Source organism: Cyphomyrmex costatus, unplaced genomic scaffold (genome assembly GCF_001594065.2).
Source record: "Cyphomyrmex costatus isolate MS0001 unplaced genomic scaffold, Ccosl1.0 scaffold14, whole genome shotgun sequence".
Classification (NCBI taxonomy): domain Eukaryota; kingdom Metazoa; phylum Arthropoda; class Insecta; order Hymenoptera; family Formicidae; genus Cyphomyrmex; species Cyphomyrmex costatus.
In genome coordinates this window covers 2,177,575-2,200,260 of record NW_017275390.1, presented here as the reverse complement: position 1 = coordinate 2,200,260, position 22,686 = coordinate 2,177,575, and the positions used below count along the sequence as shown (strand labels likewise).

The 22,686-nt window shown below is 38.0% G+C and overlaps 2 protein-coding genes across 2 annotated transcripts in view; one reads left to right on the top strand and one right to left on the bottom strand.

Moving 5' to 3' along the window:
• Nucleotides 1–22,686, bottom strand: part of ds (dachsous cadherin-related 1) — a 72,448-nt gene that overhangs the window by 4,900 nt on the left and 44,862 nt on the right. The window contains exons 9-14 of the mRNA XM_018551352.1: nucleotides 22,266–22,616; nucleotides 18,849–19,175; nucleotides 18,203–18,629; nucleotides 13,374–14,316; nucleotides 12,766–13,051; nucleotides 2,610–2,903 (exon numbers count right to left, since the gene is read on the bottom strand). Coding sequence (XP_018406854.1) covers nucleotides 2,610–2,903; nucleotides 12,766–13,051; nucleotides 13,374–14,316; nucleotides 18,203–18,629; nucleotides 18,849–19,175; nucleotides 22,266–22,616 — 2,628 coding nt within the window. The remainder of the gene's footprint in view (nucleotides 1–2,609; nucleotides 2,904–12,765; nucleotides 13,052–13,373; nucleotides 14,317–18,202; nucleotides 18,630–18,848; nucleotides 19,176–22,265; nucleotides 22,617–22,686) is intronic.
• On the top strand, nucleotides 10,970–12,482 carry LOC108782953 (deoxynucleoside kinase). Its single transcript, XM_018551353.1, has 4 exons — nucleotides 10,970–11,140; nucleotides 11,464–11,654; nucleotides 11,838–12,087; nucleotides 12,180–12,482. Exons 1-4 carry the CDS (start codon nucleotides 10,990–10,992, stop codon nucleotides 12,464–12,466), a joined length of 879 nt encoding a protein of 292 aa, XP_018406855.1. The 5' UTR covers nucleotides 10,970–10,989; the 3' UTR covers nucleotides 12,467–12,482.

Genomic DNA, 22,686 nt, shown 5'->3' with positions numbered 1-22,686 from the left:
GCCTGGCGAAGAGAACAAGAACTATATAATTATTGCAAAGTGCGTATGCACACGCTCGCATCACGACATCTTCTCACTAATTGTAAGATAAATTCGTATTTCCAGCAGTGTCAGAATATTCCTTCTATCTCCTTCTTTTATTAATCTTAATCCTACTCTATCGCCTAATAATATTTCGGTCGTCCTTGGTCGACATAATATGGTCTTACTAATCTTCGTATCACTGCTCGTCCACTAGTCTCGCTCCCTCATTAACTCCGTTGCGAGACAGATACTTTGAAAGCTTACATTGTACAGAAAGGTAGATATCTGAAAGCTAATAGCTCTTTAGTATTTAATTAAAATTCGTACAATTTTAAGAAAACGTGAGAGAGGTCGGCAATGCCGATCTTCTATCTATCTTGATGTTATCACTCTCACGAACATCTATAACAGTCCTATTAACCGACCAGGCACTTCATTAACTTTCGCCGAAACCTTTTTCGCTCAGTCAAGTCTACAACCTTCTATAGCCATATCGCCTGTTCTCTGCCTGTTCTCCGCCTGTCCCTTCCATGAGGAACGGCACATAGCTTTTCGCGAACATGCGAGACGAAGCACCGGATGAAGCTGAAAAAGAGAAGAAGATGCAAATTCGACGTTCTCGTCACCGTGGGAGCTCCTCACTCGAGCGAGCTCTCTCTTTCCATATTCACCGCCCGCCAATCTAACCCTCCCAGTTCCCCGATCGTTCTTACTCCCCTACCGCCTATCCAAATGCACCATTAGGCGCAGGCCTATGTATTTTTAATAAGTTTCGAGAGTCTTCTCGAAGCCGACGGTTGCAGTGAAGGCGGCTTTTCGGCTGCCTCGCAAACGGTGTCCTCACGTTTATTTATGTGCGAGGAGTTCGCAATCCACCTCAACTCTCCTTCCATCTCCTCCCCTCCCACCCCCTTTCGTCCCGCATCCTCGCCATTCCTTGCTTCCTTTCGCCTTTCACCCTGTCCTGCCGATCTCGCATTCTCTTTCCCTCTCTTTATACATATATCCCCCCCCCCCCCTCTGCATTCCCCCCTTTCTCCCTCACTATCTTTTTCTCTCCCATATTCAAGCAGTTGACTTTTCATCGGTCTTCCTTCTACTCATCATCCTCTTCTATCTTTTTCTTTCTCTCTTCCTTTCTCATCTCTCCTCACCACCTCTCACCCCCGCGCGCTGTTCTTTCTCGCGCGCTTTATCTCGGCGCGGTGTCAATTCGAGTTTGGAACACGGGCAACAGGACAACGCGTGTCTACTAAAAACCAGTTTTTAAACGCGCGTTTATTTCGCACCGAGAGGTCCGTCGGTATCTTCCCGTTGCCTCCTTCTCCTTCTCTCATTTCTTTGTGCCACGATGTTGTTGCTTCGATTTTTTTCAAATCAGATATCGAAATGCTTCGTCTAACGGGGTGACAGAACTCGCGCGACCAACAACTTTACGGTATGAACGCTAATGAATTCCGACTGACGAAAGTGTAATCTCAATGTGGATTTTCCACCTGGTTAGGTGTGTAAGGTACAACGCGACAGAACAATACGACTGAATCATTTGCGCGCCGCTCTAAAGCCTGTTTTACAATAGAGCCGCAAGCAGTAAGCTGTAAATAATTAACTAATCATAGTTGATTATTTTTGTCATATTTAATTATGATTGGCCAATTTCTTACGGCTTACGACTTGCAACTCTATTGTTGAACAGGCATATCATAAAGGAGATGCACGTTAACTTTCGCAATAGTTCATTAATAGATCGTTAACTGATAGATTTAAATTACTTAATGCGTGATCCTTGGCGTACAGCAAAAGATTTACAATGCGCTTTAAAGACGGCGTCAACAAAACCATCCACGAGAAATCTTGTACACACAAGAAAATATTCTATTGCTAAAAAAAGTACTCAGTTTACTTTCTTTCTTTTAAGTAACATTTATCATTAACAAAGAATCTTTTCTTGATAATAATCTTAAAATATACTATTATTACACACAAATATCATAAAAAGACTTATTAATGGGTGCTTTCCAATTGATGACACAAGTCGACACAAGTATCGTTCTATCTTTCTTGACATTTAGAGATTGACAAAGATAGAACGACACTTGTGTCGATTTGTGTCATCAATTGGAAAACACATAATGTATACTCAAAATAAGAATTTCGATTTTTAAAGAATATTGCAAAATTAATCGAAGAAGCATTTTTGTATAATGAAATTTCCTTCGATTTAATAATTTCGATTAAACTTTACAGGATTCAAAGAGTATTTTAAATAAATTGGATAATTGTCATAAACTTATGTTTCATTTACGAACATATTAACTTTTGAAATATTTGAAACAAGTAATTATTATTTACGTATACAGTACGTATCTTTCTGTATGTACCTCGCCGGCGCATTCCTTTTCTCGCGATTTTATCCCATGCTACCGTTTCACAGAACCGCGATAACGATTCGCCAATGCGTACGCCATGCGATAATTGACGCAACGATCGCGTTCGATCATCGTCCGCGAGTTTTGATCGCAGATTCGACAATTCGCTACCGATTTCATTACCCGCGCAGAAAGAGGAATGTCCTAGATACGTACCCGAAAGAACAGCCACGTAGACAGCCTGCTTGAATTGCGGCGTGTTGTCGTTGAGATCGGTCACACGAACCGTGAGATCGGTCGTCGCTTCGTGAATCCCGTCGCTGGCGATCACCCGAAGAGTGTACTCAGAACGCACCTCGGCGTCCAGCCGCTTTCGTAAAACAACTTTACCGCTGTACCGGTCGATGCTGAAGGGCCCCAAACTCGTGTCATCGAATCGATACGTCAATACCGGCGAACTGTCGACGTCGTTCGCCGTGATGGTCGTCAGCACAGTTCCCATGGCAGTACCTGAAACGAAAATAATGTCTCTTTGTAGCGTTTACTAATATAAATATGTGTTATGCCGATACAGTGGTGTCAAATACAGAAATATTATAAATGCATTATTCTTGATTGAACTACAATCATAAAAATTACATTTAAACTCTAAAGCATCCTGTTTAGAGTACAGGGTATCGATCATGAAACTTTTTCCCTAGCGTGAATTGTGAAAAGTGAAAAATTTTATGTGAACTTGTGAAAAATGAAAATGTCACATAAAATGTGAAATTCAATCGAAAAACGGCAGTCCCATCGAACTGAAAGAAAGATAGCGCTTATCGATGGGATTTTTTATCTGACTGGCTCTTGTCGACAACTTGCCTAAACTGAAAGTTTTAGAAATTTATGCATATTTGTGTAAAATGTCGAAGCAAGAAGGAATCAAAACTTTTATCGTTTTATAACGTAACGTTCATTCTAGAAGATTGATGTCATTATATAATATGTTAATAATTATATAATTATATAAAAGTTAACATAATTACAAAAATTATACAATTGAAAATGACATACATGTTATTAACTAACTTTTAGGTTAAGTTAAAATTAATTAATTAATCTATTATCAGTTTAAGTTGCTTTATCTATAAATAAAATAGAAAAAATTATTTCTATAAAGTTGATATAAAAATTGCATATTTATTTGTACATAAAATTTCATATTTGTATAACAATAAAAACGTACTTTATTTCATAAATAAAGCTTTTATTGAGATACTGGGTGCGTTCATAGCGGATTCAAACTAGACACGTATATTACTATTGTCTTAACTGTATAATACGCATGCGTAACATTTTTCACTTTTAACCAAGTCGTCCGATGGTGAAAAGTTTTACTTTTAAGGATATCATTTACTCATGAAAAGAGGACATATAACCATTCACTGAAAACTCACGTGAAAAGTTTTACATTGCAAAAATTTACGATAGAGAAATATATTTATGTTATAGATAACTAAATCAACGTTAAGCAATATATCTTTTCAAATTAAACCACGCATTAATTAGTACATTACGAATCGTATACCATGCAGAATGTAATAAATCTTTTTCATTTTTCACGTAAACACTTTCACGTGAAATTCGTAATGTGAAAAGTGAAAAATGAAAAAGTTTCATGATCGATACCCAGAATAAATGAATCTCTGGCTTACGGCAATTGATGCACTCAAAAAAATTTACTAAATTTTAATACACATTTCTTTATAAATAATGCTAAGTAAATATTTATTTACTTAGTAAATAAATTATTCAACATAAAGAATGAAATCGAATTAACTGTTTGCACCAAATATTATAAATAAATAGTGAATATTTATTTAAAACTATTTAAACAAAAATTTATTAAAATTTAATTTTTTTTTATTTACAATTTAAAACTTTATAATACCAATCATGCAGATTGTACAAATCGTCCAAATGTTTTCGCTTCAAATCCAAATATCCATTACTTTGGTTAATTAATATGCGGTTAATTAATATGAATATATAAATAAAGAATGAATTTACAAAATCAAAAAAATGCATATACATGTATTGACGAACACTTTATGTAAATAAATTGGACCGTAAGTACTGTTTTGCTATCTGATAGCAACGGAATTAAGTAAAATATGCCTGGCAAAAATAAAAAGAAGTCTGTTAGAGATTTCGAGCAGAATGAAGAGCTTTATCGTTTCGCATTGTGGAACGCACGGTCGCTACTAGCGGATTGCATCCTTATGCATAAAGGTGCCTTTGATTTCGTTCTTTTGTCCCCTCATCGCGAAGCCACTTTGTCACTGTGAAATGATCGTGCGCGATACATATATACGACGCGCGAACTGTACAGCCTATACGGATCTCATGGGCGCGCGCGTTCTCTTCCGCGAAGTTAAAGACACATCAAGAGGGTCGGTGCTTAAAATGCATTGGATCCGTACTATCGAATCGTTTTATCTTGGCCAGTTGCTAAGAAGAAACGGTCGAAACGAATCCGTCTGAAGAAGCGGATGAACCTCTCGCGAGGGAGACGATTGGGAGCCGCAGCCACCGCGAAATATATTACAATGTCGTTCTGTCTAGACGTATGCGAAGAAATTGAAAACCGTATCGCGGCGGGAACGAATTTGCGAGCACAAAGAGTGGATACGTATTCTGCATAACACAATCATAGCACACGAAACACGCTCAACGCCGCGAGAATGCGACTCTGATCGCAATTTGTCGTTAAATGTAAATCTTTTTGCCTACGATTCATTGTCACACATAATTGCAGTCAAGTAATCTTCTCGCAACGACAGATCTTCTTACAATGACAGAAAGATACTTAAAAATTTATTTACGAGATATGTAGGTATAATATTTATTTCATTGAAACAAATTCTTATTTAAATATGAACGAATACAATTTTATTTCTTATACAAATAAATCATCTATTTCATTTTTTAACAATTAATACGATATATTTCACAAAAAAATATATTTTATCAGTTAATTCTTTTTGTAATCAATAAATATTAAAGAAAATTTGCTTGCAAATATTTCGATTTTTTCTCATTTGCCACAATTTCTAAGATAAAAATATATAGGTATAGTTTATAAGTTAAATAAGTATTCAAATTTTAATTTGTATCACATTAATTGTTGAGGCCAAAATTAAAGTCACTTATTGACTCAGATGTATTTATGTCTCGATACAAAAAACAGGAAACACAGCATTTCTGTAAAAATTTATAAAGATGATGTATGTATATACGTGAGAAAGAGACGGACGTATTACGTAACTTTCGATGATTTAAATGAGATTCTCCGGCTCGGTAAAGGCAAGTATGCGGTATACAAAGTACGATGGTTAAGAGGAAGTACATCATCAAGGATCGGGCTTTTGATTCCACAACCGAGCCGGGTGATATACGTCGGGCGTAGCAACACCTGCGGCAGTAAAAGAATTATTCTGTATACGCGATGCATTCAAGAGAGAGAGAGAGAGAGAGAATACGGGGAGCTTAGCTGGCACGCGGCTGTGACCGCTCGTAAATTTCACAAGAGATCGTTAAAGTCATGTAAATCGGTTTCCAGAGCGACCCTGCACCGTCTATGTACATGACTCTGTTACTGCTCGAAAACCCCTTTACTATCCCGAACACAGCTGGGACCGGAAGTATAGAGATTACAACCGTAGCGCGCAATTATACAATCGCGTGGATGAAAACGCTTTGGGAACGTAAGTATCTTCGCAGTAACATCGAAAAACCACGTTTTGCGAGTTCGTGTAAAAATTAAACGATATAAATTATTTATCTAAATTTGATATCAATAATTGGTGCTAAGTTGAACACTACACTAAATTAAATAAAGAATGTGATCCAAATGATACTATCTTTAATTTTTATACGACGATTGAATAAAAACCGCAAATACAATACAACTTTATCGTGGTGCGTTACGGCATGTTGAGCATCCGATTCGTTACGTAACTTCACCGAGGTAACTTCAATCACGCTTTCCTCGCATTCCATGAATCGGATCTGCAAATGAACACGTAACAACGACGCTCCTTGTATGGAAAATACGCACGTCGGTGGTCTACCATTGTCTCGATTTCTCGTGTCAGTGCCACTTCTCGTAGTCGGTTCGATCGTTTCTGTCGATTAAATCCTCCCACGAATGCGGATATGACCGCAGAAGGGCCTACGGGAGCGGAGGGTAAGGCCCATCCAACATTGCGGCGAGCCGCGCCTCCCGCTTTCGATGATAATTATATCCTTTTATTCTACCGGGGTAATTACAAACGTTTACCGTAGGGCCTTTCGAGCGGGCCGCGTTAAAATCCGACCGTGCGAAACTCGTGCGGATTAAACATTAATCGACATCGCTGTCGTGTGAAAAACGCGAGACTCACGACGAGAGAACTCGGGCTTCTTCTATTAACCTTTAAGTAGATAGATAATTTAAAAATATACAATTGATAGATGGAATACTTAGAAAACTTTAAAAAATTGTACATTTATAAAACAACAAATTTAATTAAACAAGACAAGCCTATACATAATGCTGTTGTATTTTCATTTGTTTTGTTCGATTAAGTTTATTGTTTTTAAAGACAGTCCAGAGTTAAGATTCACAATTTTAGTGTTTAATATATGTTTTACAATTATATTTTTACTAATTTATTATAGTTAGTTGAATTTATAATAACGTTATAGTTATATCTTATCAAATAAAGGAATATAACAATAATGAACTTTAGAGTTTCTGAATTTCTGAGCAGTATTTTTACTTTTCTTTTCCAAAACAAGATTTTAAAGAAAACTATACCTGAAATGCTGTGTCCACCCCATGTACTCATTTAAAGGTTAAGCCACTTCGTATCGAGTTAATTGTGTCATCGATTAGTGACACAAACATAAATCTCTAATACGATTATCGTAAAAACGCAATAAGGAAAGCTGTTAGAAGACGTCAGAGCAAGCTCGTTATTCTGTCCTGTTTCACATTACGACCACGTAATTCATATTTCTATCAAATGCACTTTGAATACAGTGAAGTGTACAAGCGGAAGCGAGAAGCTATTTCAGCTCGACTATCGACAGGATATTAAAAGCGTCCATGCGTGTCCAGGGGAAGCATAAATGATCGATTTAATCGGATCTTTATAGGCGAAGAGTGACACTTACACAACGTGACAATGTCACAATCGCGATTGCAAAACAAACTACGAGATTTCTGCGAGAGCAGGGGTGCAATGTTAAATAAATTTCGCCTGGTGCGGGGCGTTAACGCGGCGATAATCTCGTTAACACGAGACTCCGAAGAATTTTACAGCGATACAAATTAGATAATAATCTCGCATTACGCCATTGGCGTAAGCGAGTACGTAGCCGCTACCTTCATGTTGAAAATTCTCGGAAGAGCAAGAAGAAGAAAGAGCAACGCAACAACATCAGAAAGCGAAGAAAGGGACGAAGACAAAAACGCGAGCGCAATAAAAGGCCGAAGGAATCTCCTATTATATCTCCCGTCGCCTTGGAATGCTTGCTAGAACGTGCGTGACTCGCCACCTGCTCGCTATTGGGAATTCCATCCGGCAGGAAGAAACGGAGAACTACGCGAGAGAAGAAAACGGCCCGTTCGAGGTATCATCGAAACTACGCCGCATAGCCTTCGTTTGTCCGACGATGCGGTTGAACTTACTCGATCACCAGTCCCTCCTTTCGTCGCGTCATCTTCGCTGACTAGCTGCCTGTCTGATGGCAATCGAAATGGACAGGGCTCAACGGGACGGGACCTTCTTTTTCTACGTCTTGTGAGAAGTGGTAGCGCGCGAGGTTGGCGCTTGTACGTCAAACTCGCGGCCACTACGGTCCCGTGCCGTTCCATTCAATCGTATCTGTCAATGGGGAACAATATGGTGGCGAGAAAGGCCGAGGAGAAAGAGGACCTCGTGTGCCGGGGTTCACGAATAGAAGAGAGAAGGGAGAGAAGCTGAGCCACCGAACGCGCGTCTCGGCAGCCTCGACTAAGTTATGCAGATTGTTCCGAACAGTTGGACTTTAATGTCGGCATAAATCCTTTGCCACTTAACTTTATACGTGGAGTAGAATGCGTTCCCGCGTCCTCTCGACGCGGTTGGACTCCTCTCTTCTGATCTCTCCCTCTCTCTTTCTCTCTCTCTCTCGCTTACTAGCTCTTTGACTCGCGCGCGTTCCTCTCCTCCTTATTCTAAATATCGAATTCTTTTTGCGAACTAAATCTAACTTCGAATTTGAAACATGTTAAGTCTTTTTGCTGAAAGTATCGATCTGATCTTGATTGCGCTTATTTACAAAACACAGTCGCGTTTTTTGAACACCTGTACAATTCATTTGAAAATAATTGAAAACGTATAATTTAGAATACAAAAAGTTTCACAACAAATGCTTTAAAGCATTTGACCGATTAAATAGTCAGAAGAAAAAATGTTACCAATTGACTAATCAAAGAATGCTTCAAAGCATTCGTAGCATCACGTATATAATCACAGTTTAACAAGACAGATGTAACATTGCCATGAATGCATCAGGGGCGTGAATTTGGGTCCAAATTTAATGAGCCATTCCACTTTACTACTGCTATTATATGCAAGAAGATGCATTTAGGAGATTTGATTGGTTGTTTCCAGTATTGTTATCGCCATTATATGCAAAGTTATACCTGTCTTCATATACCATGGTTATTATTAATCATAAAACTTTCAGTGAATCTCGCACACTGAAGAATAAAATTTCATTCTTAAAGATTGAAAATTAAGCCACTCTTTTCCGAGATTAGCACAATTTTTACTCTATAGAATTAGATTCCAAAGATTTTAGAGAGTACTTTTGTTAGATAATTTAATTAGAATATTTTAATTTTATACAATATTATTTTTTCGCAATGTCAATTTTTAAAATCATAAATTTGTTTTCTATTTTATCATTTATCATCCAATTTCTGATAGTATTCATAGTAGTTTTTGCTAATCAAAGAAGAAATAATTTTAATAGTATCAACCCAATAATACAGCACAGTGCAATAAAAGTAAATACTTCAATTATTCATCTAATTTTATTTTTCTCCCCGCACAGCATGCAACCTCTGCTGCAACTCTTCCTCTCGTCCCACGTGGGCGACCTTGAGAGAAGCGAACCATCATAAAACCCATTGAATTTCGAGAGGGAGATAGACATTCACGAGTCAAGGACCACGACAAAACCCGAGCTATCATCATCGCGAGTGAAACCCGAGATTGTATTTGTTGACAGGATCGTCGTACAGTAGATACCGCGATGCTACCCGTCGTCGATGATCGGCTATCCAAACGAGCTCCTCTTTTCCATTCCATTTTGTAACGCAATGTGTGACCGCCTTTGATCGCAGATAGAGCGAGGTGACGAGCAATTCGCATTGCTGCAAAGCGGAAATAACAATTCGCGATTGCGGCATCAGTTTGCATGGCTCACGAATGGATACTTAACACTTGATATCGTCGAGTGCCCTAAGAAACCACTCGTTACTCGTAATACTATATGTATAGTGAAATCTGATATGCAGAAAAGAGACTAAGCTAATTCAGATGCTTAGTCGATAGAGAGTGATAACTTTATATTGTATAAACTATATCGTTATGATAAAAAATATCGGTATTATATGATTGATAATATTTCAACGATTATATATTTCATTTAGTATTTAGATTCTTATATATGTATATAGATATCAGCCGTTAATAAAAATAGAAAAAAATGCAATTATGTAATACTACTGCAGTACTGCATATAGAAATTAGTAATTAAGAGAGAAGCATCTAAATAATAAATTTTAAATAATTAATATTCCATTATTGTTTCGCTAATCATCTACATATAAATTTATATCTCTTAATTAAAACAATTGGTAACATTTGTTTTCTCTAAAGGCCAAACGTATGCATAAAAAATTATTCAATCACATTTTATAATACATACGGCCTTATGACAGAAATACAATTGAATAATTTTCTTTACATAAAGAGTTTATGCAGCTATGAAAGTTTATCTAGATAGACCGTAATTAAGTCTACATACTTATTATATAAATCTTATAATAATCAGGAAAATTAATATAAATAAAAGCTCGCCATCCATAACATTTTTTTCATGTCAATTTGTATATATTAATTTTATTAAATATAAAATTTGGCTATATTATAACAATATATTTAATAAAAGTATAATTTATATATATATATATATATTCAATAAAATTATTAAAATATCTTTATTAAATATAGATATTGTTAATCGTTAATCTAGTCAAATTTCATTCTGCCAAAAGAAAAAAAAAATTTACTGGATTGATTATGATTTAGCGTTTGCGACAATTTCCTCCGAATCTTTTGTACATTTTACGTATACTTATTTTTTTACTACATACAACTTTACTGCGCAACACCAGCAGTGCTGAGTGCGCAGTGTCCAGCTGATAGCACCGACCGCGCGCGAAGGAACAGATGGCGAGCCGGTTGCACTTTGTGACGTAATAACATGGCGACGAGTACTTTCGGCGGGAAACATGCCTCTTGGCAGGCTTGGTCAGCGTCTGTCGTGTGTCGCAGTTCGTCATCATCGAGCAGCTTGCGTGTCTACAACGTGCGTTTCTCAACCTCAAGGAGTTTTAGTGTCACGTGAAGGATATTACGGAAGATATAAGACGCGACATAAAGGTACTTTGCCAATAACCTCAAGAAGTTACGTATTGCCTACATAAATCAATAAGCTGCTACTGTAAAAGAGAGCTCAGCATCGAGATAACTATGGGTATTAATTATGTCAATTGTGATATTCGGACACTTTGTGTCTCGTAAAACGCAATAATAAGTTATAAGGATCGGTATGAAAGCTGATTTAGTACATGGATTGTTCGATTAATTGGCAATTCCCCCCCCTCAAATAATTATTAACATATCCATTAACGTCGCTCTATGATAATGTAAAATTAAAATGAGTCATTTCGCGCAATTAGTTTACATTAGATATATTATTTCAGAAAGAAATAGCTGCATCATGGAAATGCTTTCAACGAAGAAGCTTTACAACAACCCGTTTACGATCTGCATAGAGGGAAATATCGGAAGTGGTAAAACAACATTCTTGAATCACTTCCAGAACTTTAACAATGCTACCATTTTACAAGAACCAGTGGACTTGTGGCGAGATGTGGCTGGAATAAATTTGTTGGTAAGCTTTTTTAAGAATAAAATATTTTTGTGAGGTACATTTTGATGATGTGGACATTAATTAAGTCAAAACAAGACATATAATGGAATCGCTACATAGATTTAAACAGTCTATAGTTATCTGAATGAATATTTTCTGATATGAGTGCATCAATACTAAAATAAACACTGATAATATTTTTAGGATCTTTTCTACAAGGATCCAGCACATTACGCCTTCTTGTTTCAATCATATGTTCAGTTAACTAGGCTACAGTTACATACTATGGCTACACCATCACCCTATAAAGTTATGGAAAGGTCTGTGTTTAGCGCAAAATGTTTCCTAGAAAACATGAAGCGTATGCACATGATACAGGATGTAGAAGCGGTAGTTTTAGAAAATTGGTATGATTGGTGTATGGAAAATACAAATATAAGGGCAGATTTAATAAGTATGTATCTCTATCAATTAAACAAAAAGATTCTTATATAAAATGTGACTTTCTCCTTTCATGAAATTGTACATCTTTTTACTGTGATTTAGTATATCTGAGGACAACACCGGAAGTTGTATTTCAAAGAATGCAAGCACGCGCACGTAAAGAAGAGGATTCTGTGTCGTTGGAATATCTAAAACAAATTCACGAAATCCACGACGACTGGCTCTACAGACAAACTCTATTTTCTTTACCGGCGCCGGTTATGATCATAGACGGTGATAAAAGTTTCGAAGAAATGGTGCCACAATTTGAGAAGTGTAAAAATCGGATACTCGACGAACAAACTGATGGCACAACAAGCCCCAGAATCGTTTTAAATACTAAAGCATAACGTAGGCTGTTTATGCTAATACATATTTATGTAATACGTTATCCATTTGAGAATGGATTAATTTTATATAATAATTTTTTTTTATAATAATATTTAAGCAAAATCTGTCGATGTTGCTTGCACTTTTCACATTCATTGCCAGAATCTTTGAGAAAAAGCCTCGAATATATCTTCATCTCGTTTTAAGTGCAAGTATTTTTAGTTAATTCAAGTAATGTGAACAGACCTCTGGTATTGTATTGTTCTATTATTTCATAAAGTTTAAAAATTGTCAATAGTATGACTCTTATATGACTTACCTTCGGAGACTGAAATGATACTGTGTTTCGGAAAGGTAGGCTGATTGTCATTGACGTCGATTACCCGTACGCTCAATGCAGCGGTGCCGGTTAATTGTGGGTTTCCTTGGTCAGTTGCGATGATAGTCAACCTGTACTTCTCACGGATCTCACGATCTAGGACTATATTGGTCCGAACGATTCCACTGTACGGTGGACTTATGGTGAAGGCATTATCCGGATTACCATCCACAATATGATACAAGATTCTACTGTTCAGTCCTTGATCAGCATCACTTGCTGAAAGCTGCAAATATTGACATAAAATTGTACATCATATAAAATGCGACATATATATTGCGTGTCAACACGATATATTACATCCTCTATTTTTATATCTAAACGTTGTTAATATAAGATTAAGAAAGTATAAATAAACATATTTGCATCTTTGGAATCTAATTACTATGTGTCATATTTCTTTTAAACTCTTTCCTAAATCCTTTTGTAAAAACAACTTCCTCAAATTTTCGTATCGTATATGTATTTCGTACTTTAATTTCGTTAAAGAAGTATCGTGTAACATATTAAGTATAAAGGCGATATTAGATTGTAAAAAGTTTTCTCACCTTCACGACGAAATCTCCTTTGGTATTGCCCTCGAGTACAGTAGCAGAATACTGCGTTTGCGTGAAGATTGGTGGATTATCGTTGATATCGGATATCCTGATAATTACTTTAACGTATGCTTCCAGAACATCCTGGCTCCTCGCTATCACATTGAGAACGTGTCTCGAACTTTCCCTGGGTATTTCCTTAGGCTGCTGGCCCTCTAAGGATCTACCCCACGAATTTGTGCGCCCCGTGTCGCCCGGTAGTTCGTTATCGGATTTGATCGTCAAGTCATTCCAAAGCTCCGCGTCCAGCCTGGTAGGATCATTGACACGCAACAGACCAGTGTCTTCGTCGATCGCAAAGGTGTTGTAGTTGTTTCCGGACGCGATCGAATACGTGACGCGCTGTTTCCTACCATCAGTACGTACCGCAGTGATTTTCACTACCTCCGTGCCAGCCGCTGAATTTTCCTGAATGACGACGTTGTATATGTCGTTCTGAAATTTCAAACTGGGCGTCAGGTCCGCGAGGTGGCCGACTTGAAGCTCAATCAAACCCTTAGCGCTCTTCGGCGGATTGCCCTTGTCCTGGGCCAACACCTCTAGATAGTACGTCTTGCCATTATCTTGCGACAATGATAGGCTTGCCGTTACTTCGCCAGTGCTAGGATGTATTCGAAATTTCGGTTTCTCCTGCTCGTTTATCAATGAGTACACGATATCACCGTTTACGCCGTCGTCAGCGTCTTTGGCTGATACCCGGAGAATGTTCTGACCCGGTTTCGTACTGATGGGTACGCGTGTCCGAAATGGGTACTCGTCGAAAATTGGCGCGTTGTCGTTTATGTCGCTGATGATGACCTCGACAGGTATTGATGTGCTTTTCGCATCATACATGCCGCTGTCCGTTGCAACCACGAGGAAGGTGTAGTTGCTTTGACGTTCACGGTCTAATGGGCTGTATTGAACAGGAAGAAACAGATAGTTATAGAATTATAGAGTTATTATCACAAGATTAAGAAATGAAAAGAGTAAATATATTTTAATTTAATAATAAAAGAAATATTTACAATTTACTTATTTTTAAAATTTTAATTTAATATCAATAAAAAATACATTAAATAAATATATATATATAGTTTTTTAAAATTATTAATATAAAAATTACGATAATCGTTATTTTCAATAAGATATTTATATAAGTATTTTGTTGCTACATTAATAAAAAAGTATTAAAGATTACAAGAAAAATTACTAGAAAAAAATTCTGATTTAGTCTCACAATATCTCGTACCTTAAATTAATTTTCTTAAAACAATGCTATTAGGAAGTTACGCAAGTGCAAGTCGAGAGCAAGCAAGAGAAGTTCCCAGCGTGCCTTTGCGATACAACGTAACGCTCGTAATAATTCTTAATAAGCGTGGGATAATGATCGGACGTCGGTAGTGCACGAGTTCGATACGCTTATTTACGATTGCGCGAAGCTAACTCGAATACTCCACAGTTATCTTCCGCCCTAGTATCAGCATATCTGCTGACTGCAACTCGAAGTATGCAGTACAAATCTCTATCGCATCTGAACGATAGTTGCGAGAAATGATTCATTTGAGAATGATTCAAGGAATGCAAGTATTTTTTTATTTCGTGACTGATATGTTATTGCTTAATTAATATATTAATAATAATAAATGAAACATAAGTGGGTTTATTGATTTATATGAAAATCACAAGGATAGATGTGACGACTTATAATTTCATAAAAGTTTTGCACTTTGATTACGGAAAATGTTGTTGATACATCATCTCCACAGGAGATGATTTTACCAAAGTATCTAAAAATTTAGCTAGATAAAGATTTGAAAATTGTAAAGAGAGTTGTTATATAAATAATATAAAAATAATGAGCATACAGCCACAAACGCAAGATGTTGTTTGCAACGTTTGCAAAGTCATATATTTTTAATTAATTAATATATAGAGTTGTTATATTTTGTGTTACATGTCTGGAATTTTATATACATATATTAATATGTGTATGTTGTGTGTGTTATGTATATTGTGTGCGCCGTGGAAATTCGCGGAAATAGCAGGTACGCATGATTTTATGGATCAGCATCTAAAAGAATCGATATTCCGACTTGGACCACGATAATAGGGACAATAGTTATTTTTAGATAAACTATTTTTCTGCGTATAGAAAAATATTCGCAATTCTCTCTCACTCTCAGAATAAAAATTATTCTTCCTGAAGTGCATAGATTTATCAGAGGAATTCCGTACCTGTTGTATAAAATAATAGATAATTTTGTTGGATCATCAAAAAATAATTATATATAATACAAAACTTAAGCATGATGAGCAATGTTTGTAAAAAATATTGATATTCCAAAAGTCAGTTTGAGCGTCTTACAATTTTAGTGGTCCAAAAAAATTATTTTCAGATCTGTATCTAGCTAAAAAATGAGATTAATGATCGTTCAAATCGATGACCAAATTTAATTTACTTGTGAGATTAATATTATTATTTCAGTTTGACTGTGTCGCAAGTCCGAAAGTAATCAGCGAGTAATCAAAAGAATAAATATATTTAAAATCAATTAAATATAGAATTATTATTCCAGCGCATTTAATTTTGACCGCAGTTGGCGCTTCTTATATAGTCTTAGGTCGGTATTCATAATCGGTTCTTATTTTAAGACCGTCTTAAGTAATGTCTTAAGATGCTAATGCAGCTGTTTGATTTCATGACACCTCAAAACTGAACTTAAAACGGTCTTAAATATAAGAACTGATTATGAATATCGGAATAGTTTATCTAGTCTTAGTTTACATAGTCTTAGTATTATATTTTTTTTAGATATTTCAACAAAATCGTCCTTTCCTATATCAGTGTTTTTTCTATCAGATCGCACTATTTATCAAATCGTTCTAAATGAGAACTGATCCTCGTTTGACCCGTATATTGTCTCTACCGGGTGGTCTCTAGAAAGCAAAAGAAGGGAGAAGTGTTCCGTACCGAGGTGCTGCAGAACGACGCGACGGCGGCGCGGCTTTCAAAGGTAAGAGAGGAACGAGACCGTCGCCGCAAGAGCAGCGGCAATAAGGCGACACGAAAGCCGGGTCCACGGCTACTGATCGAGGAAAGAGGATACCAAAAACAGAAGCGGGATGAGAAAGAAGAGGCGAAGGAGACGGTGAAACGAGACGACCGGACAGTAGTCGCGGCGGGAAAGGGTGAAGAGAGAATGAGAGAGACAATGAAAGTGGGAGAGACGCGGCGAAAGAGCAGCTCGAACCGAGATCTGGTTTTGCATATCAGGAGGCATTTTGCCGGCTGAAATAATGCATTGAAATGCCAGATGGCGTCTCGCTGAAATGACACACGGCTGTCGCGACGCAAAAGTATGCGCCCCCCTGGGTTTCTTAGTCCTCCTCATGGCTACCGACTACTCTCTTTCCGTTTCTACACTGTCAACCGGCGCCTGTTCTCCCACATTTCGCAACCTTCTCTGTGTTCATATCCTACAAAGCACCCACTCGTCACATCGGTAGTCGTGATAGAAGCAAAAACAACAAATGATGGAAGCGAAGGCGGCAGAACCGCGTAAACAGATGCAGTTAAGTAAAATTGTAAACCATTGTAAACTAAGATTGTCACCGAAGAAAAGGAGGATCGATTAATTGCCACGTGGATTAAAACACGAATCGTGAATCACCGAGACGGACGTTGGGCGTGTCGATCGTACGGATTTGCGGCGTCTCTATATAATAATTTGCAACGAATAAATTATACATTCCCGGCGTGGAAATGATTTATCGAAATCACTCGGTTGTGTCGTCTTCAGAGGCAGGTCACCGGACACGAGGGCAGGCGACTCTAATCACCGTGAAACTCTTACGCGACCGTATAACTGACCACCTATAAAAGTTAATATTTTGTATATAAAGGCTCGGTATTTAATTCGATTCCGAGAAGTTCTCGTGCAATTAACGTTTGAGTTTTCCACCGTTCGTACGCCGAGACCGTATCGAGCGATTAACGATCATCGGTCAGCGTGCTCCATTGGATCAAGGTTCGCGGTAGCCCACAGCGAAATTATCCATTAATTAACGAACTACGACTTTGCTGTTTGATGGGATGGACGGAAGCCACGGAAAGTCTTCATCTTAACGACGTCTCGAGATATCGGTTTATTGCGTTATCATAAGAGACACACACACGGACTGAGAGAGACGGACAAAGGACCGAGCAAGAGATAGATGGATAGAAGAAAGAGACGCAGGAGAAAAAGGAAGAAAGAATAATAATCTCGGGTTGTACCAATGGGTTATGCATACAGAATCGTTTAATCGGCCATAGTGCGTCGTTCGTGAAGCGCATCGACTGACTTTATAATTTTACGACTTTCCTAGACCGCTCCACTCCTTCCTCCCTCACTACCCTCGAGCGTCGAACTTTTTTCACTGCGAGCTGACTGGCTGCTCTTTCCTACGTATACGAATGCGTGTGTATGTGTGCGAGGCTTCACTTCCCGTTTTACGACGTTATACTACCGGCGTAATATCCCTCTGGGTGATCCTAATCGGATGTGTAATAAAGGTCGCGGTAATTAACGCCAGGATGAAATTAGTCGGTTGGTAGCCGAGATCGCAAAGCGAAACTTGCATGCGATCTAAAAAAAAAAGGAGAAAGAAAGAGAGGTTGAACAAGAAACTCAAGAGAGAGAAAGAAGAAACTAGAAAAAGGTCAGAAGGGAAGGAAACGACGACAGTGACAGAGGGTAAAAGAAAGAAGGGAAGCCGTATGTAAAAAAAAAAGTAAACGACGGGACGTATGCACTCACCCAACCGTAGTAATAACGCCAGTCAGGTTGTCGACCCTGAAGAGCCAGCTAGTCTCTTCGGCGATGGCATATGTGATCTTCCCATTTACACCTTGATCTGGATCAATCGCCTTTACGGATATTATACTCGAATCCGGTGGAATGTCCTCTGATATAGTTGTCATATACTTTGAAGGATAGTAATTCGCTGGATAGTCCGATGATCCGTACAGGAAACCGCTGTTCAAATTCTGCACGAAAATCGGTGCATTGTCGTTGATGTCCAGCACGATCACGGTGAGGTTGCAATACGCTTCCTTGCTCGGGATTCCTTTGTCCTTGGCCGAAATCGTTAGCACGTACTTGGGCACATTCTCACGATCCAGATTTGACATCGACAATACACCAGTGGACGGATTTAACACGAATTTGGCGCCAATGTTACCATCTGAAATAAAAAGCACAAAGATTAAAGCCAATCGTAATCGATTTTTATATTTAAGACTGTCCTTAAGTACAGTTTTAAGATGTTATGAACCAATCAGAAAGCAGTATGTTAGCATCTCAAGATATTATTTGAGAGTCTTGGAATAAGAACGGACTATGAGAATACCGGTCTAGTCTTGAATTTTATTTTTCGCATATTACATCTAATGGGACAACTTACTTTCGATACTGTAGAAAATTTCACCGTTCGTTCCATTATCAGGATCGGTAGCAGCTATCGCGTGAATCATAGCAGTTTCCTGATTTTCCGGCACGGCGAGGGTGTAGCAGGAACCTGGTCGAAATTCCGGACTGTTATCATTCTCGTCCATCACTATAACTTCCAGAGTTGTGACGTCCAGAAGTTTGCTGGACCTCGCCAAGATAGAAACTGAGTAATGCGAGACTTTCTCGCGATCCAGGGGACCCCGAAGAGTGACTTGACCACTGGACGATATGGCGAATTTATTTGAAGCTACGCCGTTCGGGATGCTGAAGGTGACGTTATCTACGTGAAGCAAAATAAGAAGTTAATCAACGTGTACTTTATACTAATTAAATTAAAAAACGTGTGCCTCAATTATATATTTCACAGAATCATTACAACTAAATATTTCTATAAACATTCAATTCATTATCTTCCAATATTTGGTCTTCTCATTTTACTTTGTTTGCCCTGCTATTTACTTTGTTAATTGCTAAATTTTTCTTATAAATCAATGATTACTGCATGCAAATTTTCATTTAAAGTTTGTTTACATTTCATCTAGTTCATATCTTATTATACAATTTTATTCTATTTATCGTATTTTCGTTTTGCGAAATCTATACTTTGTACTCTGATCATCTTGTAACTACTGCAGACATTAAAACAGCAGTTTTACAGCAGCGGTCACATTTACTTTTACACGTACATCTTTTATCTATAATTATTCAACTTATTTTATAAATCATTTTTATATAATTATCTTAACTTCTTATTATTATATAATATGCACATTTGTTTTACACATCTCTTCGCGTTTTGTATACATTATTACACTCAGAAAAAAGATATTCTTCTAATATTCAAAAAAGGATTCATATATATTATATCATTTTTATCACGTAATTTATTTACTCCAAAACGAAGAAGGAAACTATCATCTTATCCGCAAATCCAGCGGCTTCGCGACGTGCGATTTTCTTATTCGAGTGCGGCGTCGGTGACTTTAATGCTTTCGTTTCTCGAATTCCAGCGCGCTTAGCCCATGCTCGTCGGATTTTTAGCGGACTTAGAACAAAGCGACGCGATTTAGTGTATGTACGTATGCGCGTGTCGCATCGTAGCCATCTTTCGTCTCTTTCTTCCAGTATAAGTAGCGATATGCCGTGCGCGTGTGTGCGTGCACACGCGAAACCGCGCGCTGGTATGGAGTCCGGTGATTTGCCTATGCGGCAGGCCGGCGGCACGATGATATACGCGGCCATTGTTTCGCCTCGTCCTCTCCCCTAATCCCCCTGCCTTTCTGTGTTCTGCACTCGCTCCTGCATTTCGCAACAACCTCCCCTCTATGCATTACTAAGCCGCCGATGCTCGAAGGACCGGCACCTTCGGCGCACCCTTGGGACGCGCTAATGCGCTCATCCGGCACCGTGATAGATAAGCGGCGAACCAGAGATACCGTGCTGTCGGCGGAGCTGGTTTATCGCACTTTAACCGTTCGTCACTGAAACAGGCTGGATCGGGTGGCTCCTCGTGTTAGATGCACGTATGCGAATCTAGCGCGAAGAAATTGATACGCGAAATACATACTATGTAAAAAGAACAATTTTGCTGGCCTATTTAAAAATTTAAATTATATAAATACAGATCTGAAAATAATTTTGTTAGATCAAAATAATTATACAGGACATTTAAACTAAATGTCAAAACTTATTGCAGCGTTGAGATTCTCACCTAGTTATTTTAATAGTCCATCAAAATAATTACCATCAATTAATTTACAATTATTTTCAGATCTCTGTATTTATATAATCTAGATAAATTTTTAGATATTTCAGCCAAATTTATTGTCCTTCCAATGTCGTAACCACGCTAATTAACTATTATAGACATGAAGATATGTCTAAATTCAACACTGGATTCTGTGACTTTTAATGATAGTGTCGGTATCATTATACTGTCGCAGTTTCTTTACATTATATTGCTAATATTTGCATAATGATAATATAACAATTTGAATATTATTGTTAAGGGCCATGGCACATAGAAAAACATAAGCAATAAATCGTAAGCAATAAGCGAATGGTTATAATCATAGTATAGATACCGTAAAACCATAACAGTAGCAAATCCAACTTGTTGATTTCCTTACTGCTTAAGTTTTTTGTGTGCTACGGCCATAAAAGTTACAGAATCCTAGTACAAGTGTAAAGATCCATGTCAGTAAATGTAGCGTGTATCAAATTCTCGTATCATAAATGGCATTTTGCTTATTATCGGTTTCCTCGTATAATAATAAATATTAACAGATTAACATAAATACACGAAGTATAATTATACGTCGGATAAACGATTTCCGGAAGTAGCGCTTTCGAGAAACGCATCTTTTCCTCCTGAACATTGGACTTCTCGCAATTAATACGTGAAGTCGTCTAGCTAGTCACACTCGCAAGACTTTCGCGACAATAATTAGCGGCATCGCCAGATCGTTAAATCTCACAGAAAATGCAACAAGCTTCGTCGTAAATAACGTAAACGAGTTTGTTTGGAAATTCGAGTGCTCGTTATCGCGTTTTCCGAGAAGAATCCACATTTCTCGACGAAAACGACGATATATTCTACAGGATGAACAAATCTCGGGATTTTCTCGGTTGGTGCAGACTACGACTTGCTTTTTAAGGCGTACGCCCGAGGAGAAGATGCAACGAATGAGGTCCGACCGCAGCGGGATACTTCGGATGGAACGACGACGTTAGCCGGTGACTCCGACGGAATCCGCGCGAGTCATTTTGTGAAATTTACTGTAATGCTCGGTACTGATCAGATTCGAAGCAATTAAGTATTCCAGGTATTTTCGTGGCAGGGTTTTCCTATTAGCTGCGGCGAGCGCGGCAACGATTATGCGGCATTGTGTGCGTGAGGTGTGTAGATGGTGTGCTGGGTGGCAAATTATGCATACTATCTATGCCGAAGATTCGCTCAAAGAGAAAGGAAGGCGAAATCGCTCGTTAGAATACGAGTGCGACGCCTGAGAAGAGTACGAGAGACAGCAAACTGTAGTTTCAACCACGGCCGCCCTACACACCGTTAAGTTGACAGTCCTGTTTGCACCAACAGGGACTTTATGCGCCATCAAAACAGTAAGAACGCAATGTCTAAAAGTATCTTCGTTACGCCTTGGGAATCGATAAATTTCAACTATTTATTTTGCTTCTCATGACCATTATACGCCATAAATACGCAGTTACATCGTTTCTCTCGAGATAATAAATTGGAAATTAATTGGAACTTATTCGATAATACTATCAAACTTTGTATTAGTCGTCATAATGTAACAAACTTTAGTTTAATTGATGCACAGTAGAGACATAGCGATGAGATCTTTAGTCTTACCTTGATCCGCAATCGCTGGTCCTGCAACATTTATCACATTCGACCCGACGTGAAGATTTTCGGAAATCTTAACAATCGGATCAGGCAACAGTAGCCGAGGAGGTCCGCTCGCTTGTGCCGCCACCGGATTCAGACTCAGATTCAGCGTAGCCTTGCGGAATGGTGTTCCATGATCATTGGCCGTGATCTCGAGATTCATAGGCTCCGTGATAGGCTTCAGAAGAGTCACGATACCCGACTCGTAACCCATGATGAGCCGCGTTTCCTTATTGTCCGAGGTTATCACATAAGATATTCGACTGTTATCGCCAAAGTCCTTATCCACAGCGACAACTTTCACCACGGTAGCACCTGATAAAAAATTAAGAAAATAAGAATTTTATTGATCATTCTATTATATGTATATGTATCTGTGATATAC